Source organism: Dipodomys merriami, unplaced genomic scaffold (assembly GCF_024711535.1).
Source record: "Dipodomys merriami isolate MVZ:Mamm:240054 unplaced genomic scaffold, mDipMer1.0.p SCAF_1521, whole genome shotgun sequence".
Lineage (NCBI taxonomy): Eukaryota > Metazoa > Chordata > Mammalia > Rodentia > Heteromyidae > Dipodomys > Dipodomys merriami.
This window is the reverse complement of record NW_027202851.1, coordinates 13,171-16,941: the sequence shown is the minus strand read 5'-3', so window position 1 is coordinate 16,941 and position 3,771 is coordinate 13,171. Positions and strand designations below refer to the sequence as shown.

Genomic DNA, 3,771 nt, shown 5'->3' with positions numbered 1-3,771 from the left:
GAAAAGCTTGAAATCAGGGGCTGGTAACATGGCTCAGTGGTAGAGTCCTTGCCTTGCATGCACAAGGCCCTGGGTTTGATTCCTCAGCACCACATAAGCAGAAAAAGCCAGAAGTGGGGCCATGGCCCAAATGGTAGAGCCTTGGCCTTGAGCTGAAGAGCTGAGGGACAGAGCCCAGGCTGAGTTCAGGCCCAATGACTGACAAACAAAAAAAAAAATTGAAATCATAGAGCATCAAAAACCTAAAGGCTCCAATCAAGAAGGAGGCACTAAATCTACCAGGAAGTGATCAGTTGCTCAAAACTGTGTTTTGAATCATCTTGTTCTAAATGACCTTTCTCTAGAGACAATGGTGTCACTATTTTAATGAGCATAGTTTCACTTCACTTTCATGAAAGTTTACTTCTGCAAAACCTTAGGTTTCTTTTTCCTACAAACTAATTTTTCTCCTTCCCGACAAGGGCAGTTGTGTCATGCTTAAGAGAAGAGAAGACAAACTCTCTGAACCTGGGACTAACTACCACCTCATCAGGAACTCAGCACCAATACCTGGTAAGAGGAAAACTTAAAGGCCAGGAGTGAGTTGGTCAGTAGAATATGAAACCTTTAAAGACAAAACAAATAGTCACAATTTCTTTTAGGAAACTGAGTCTTGAGTGTTAGGAAAGATGAAGCAGACAAAAGAAGGCAGTAGAACAAAATAGGTCCTAGTCATGGTTGCAAAGGGACTCCATGTAACACAGAACATGGTTGGAGTAAGAAAGAGTGGGGAGTGTATGTGTGTGTGTGTGAGAGAGAGAGAGAGAGAGTGAGAGAGAGAGAGAGAGAGAGAGAGAGAGAGAGAGAGAGAGAGAGAGAGAGAGAGAGAGAGAGAGAGAGAGAGAGAGAGAGAGAGAGAGAGAGAGAGAGAGAGGTGGGTTAGGTTTTTATACATTCTAGAGTGAGACTCTTCTTTGGAATTTCTTTGTCCTGCTCTGTTGGGGATTTATTGTCCAACCAGTCCTGTTTGGGGTTTTATGGTAGGAGTGTCCTTCTGACTTCCTACACTTTCGGATAAGGCCAGTCAGGAGCTCTCAGATAAAGTTTATTTCAGATAAAGTAAGGGGTGAGGTTTTCCTGAGAATCAGGAAGAATCACTAGGGAAGTTTGGTCAGTGGCCCAAGGGAGCAGTGTGGAGTTACAAGAACAAAGCAGATTCCCATCAATTAATAGGTTTGTTCTCTATTTTTTATTTTGTGCCAATGCTGGGGCTTGAACTCAGAGCCTAGGCACTTATTTTTTTTTTTAAATTCTGGTATTGTACCTACCACTTGAACTATTGGAGATGACTTACAGACTTTCCTACCTGGGATGGTTTGAACTGTGATCCTCAGATTTCAGCCTCTTGAATAGCTGAGATTACATGCACAAGCCAACTGTACCTGGCTACTTTGCTCTTTTTTTTTAAATTTAATTTAATTTTATTTGTGAACATACTGTACAGAGGGGTTACAATTACATGGGCAGGATAATGCATACATTTCTTACCAAGCATTGCAGCCTCCTCCTTTGTTTACCCTTCACATCCCTTCCCAGCCTCCCCCTCCCCACCAATACTTTGCTCTTTTATTTCTATGATCTCCCATTATCTTCCTGCAGAAAAAGATGGTGTTGTATCTCATGAGATGCCTTTCTCTCCTGCTGCTGCTGGAGCTGTGCGAGCCATTGTATCCACTTGATGTTTGGCCTAAGGGACTCACTAAGGCTCACTGGTTTGAAATTCAGCATATCCAGTCAAGTTCTCGGCCATGCAACAGGGCAATGAGTGGTGTCAACAATTACACACAGCACTGTAAGCCAGCAAATGCCTTTCTGCATGACTCTTTCCAGAATGTGGCCACTGTCTGTGATTTGCCTAATATCATCTGTAAGAACGGTGAGAAGAACTGTCACCAGAGTTACAAGCCTGTGAACTCCACCCACTGCAGACTCACATCAGGGAAGTATCCCCACTGCCACTACAGTGAGGATATCCAGTACAAATTCTTCATTGTTGCTTGTGACCCCCCAGAAAAGAGTGATCCTCCCTACCAGCTAGTTCCTGTGCACTTAGATAAGCTGGTCTAAGATTATGAGCCCATCTCCTCTCATTTGACAGTTTTTTTCACAGTTTCTCCAGATTTTTTTCTTATTTTTTCTCATTTGTGTCAATATTTGGGTATGATCTTGAAAGACCCCCTCCCCAACCAACCAGGCCCTGAGCCTCTTTGTAGGGGAACAGAGTTTTGTATCTAACCAAGCTATTTCTGGCTTCTGTAACATGCTTTGCTTTTCTATTACCCCACACTCCCCCTTTGATAACTAACCTCACCAGTTAATCAACAAGCCCACACCCTACTAACTAATCCCACCCCGCAGTCAGCCCCCTGGTGTGAGCGAAGGACAGGCGCTGACAAAGGTCACTTCCTCATACCAAGGGCCGGAGACACACAACTCGGGGCATGTACACCAAGGGACCCCCTCGAACAGTGATTGGCCAAAACACATGATTTGTTTTAAAAGGATTGGCTGCCTGCGTGCAGACCAGGTTGTAATACTTTAAATTTACTGGCTGAAAAAGCGCGGGCACTCCTGTAACGGACAGAGGGGTCCCATAAAAGGACCATCCCCGGGACTGCTCGGGGTTCCCAGCCACTGACCCGAACCTTGCGGATCTCGAGGTCACGTGCACCTGGGAACCTGGGCATGCCCAAATAAAACCCTCTTGCCTTTTGCATCTGGTGTCGTCTGACTGGTGCTTGGGGCAGGGAGGTCCTGATATGGGGGACACCCGAAGTCGGGGGTCTTTCAATCTCAAGGCCTGGGTGCTGTCCAGTGTTCTATCACTTTAGCCATAACTCTATTTCTGCTTTTTTTTTGATGCTTAGAGATAAGTCTCAAAGACTTTCCTGCCTGTGCTGGCTTTGAACTAGGATCCTCAGATATGAGCTTTCTGAGTTGCTAGGATTGCAGGCTTGATTTCTATTTTCTTTGTTTATTCCTTTGTTCCCATAGAAGGTGGGAGTTACCAGAACCTGACAGAATAGAATTGGCACAAAAAAAGATAGGATTCTTTTTTGCTGTGGCGTGCTGTCTGTGTTGAGGAAGGGAATACAGGAAAGAAAGTAAAGGGCCAGGCTCAAACATTTGACCTTTAAATTTATTGCACTATATTAATGACAATAAAACCACTTCCTGCTGCATTATAATGAGTGTGAATGTATTTCTATGCACCCTTAAATTATTGTCAGCCAAGCCGGGCGCTGGTGGCTCACGCCTGTAATCCTAGCTACTCAGGAGGCTGAGATCTGAGGATCACGGTTCAAAGCCAGCCCGGGCAGGAAAGACTGTGAGACTCCTATCTCCAATAAACTATCAGAAAACCGGAAGTGGCGCTGTAGCTCAAGTGGTAGAGAGCTCGCCTTGAGCTGAAGAGCTGAGGGACAGCACCCAGGCCCAGAGTTCAAGCCCCATGACCGACAAAAAAAAAAAAATTATTGTCAGCCAGTATTCAAAGGAAAACTATTTTGACATTAGGTTGATAGGCCACTTTTGAGACCTCTTTTTGCTCTATATTAAGGAGTTGGAAGCAGGTCCTCCCTCCCTTTGAACTCTGCTCATGACTCTTCATACTTCCCTTGAAACCATCATCCCCCATTACTATTTGGAACAGTGCCAGTATTTCTGAAAGAGTTGATGATACTGTTAGGTTTTTAAAAAGAGGTAAGCCGAGTAAGAACAGCACCACGCACA

At 44.7% G+C, this 3,771-nt stretch overlaps 1 protein-coding gene across 1 annotated transcript; it reads left to right on the top strand.

Annotated features, from left to right (window-relative positions):
• The first annotated feature begins 450 nt into the window (after positions 1 to 450).
• LOC138827229 (ribonuclease K6-like) lies at positions 451 to 3,221 on the top strand. Its single transcript, XM_070022724.1, has 2 exons — positions 451 to 552; positions 1,639 to 3,221. The coding sequence occupies exon 2, from the start codon at positions 1,645 to 1,647 to the stop codon at positions 2,104 to 2,106; it is 462 nt and encodes a 153-aa protein (XP_069878825.1). The 5' UTR covers positions 451 to 552; positions 1,639 to 1,644; the 3' UTR covers positions 2,107 to 3,221.
• The last annotated feature ends 550 nt before the right edge of the window (positions 3,222 to 3,771 follow it).

Bases quoted from the DNA above. Each gene is read 5' to 3' on its own strand.
- LOC138827229 (XM_070022724.1), top strand. From the start codon at position 1,645: ATGGTGTTGTATCTCATGAGATGCCTTTCTCTCCTGCTGCTGCTGGAG.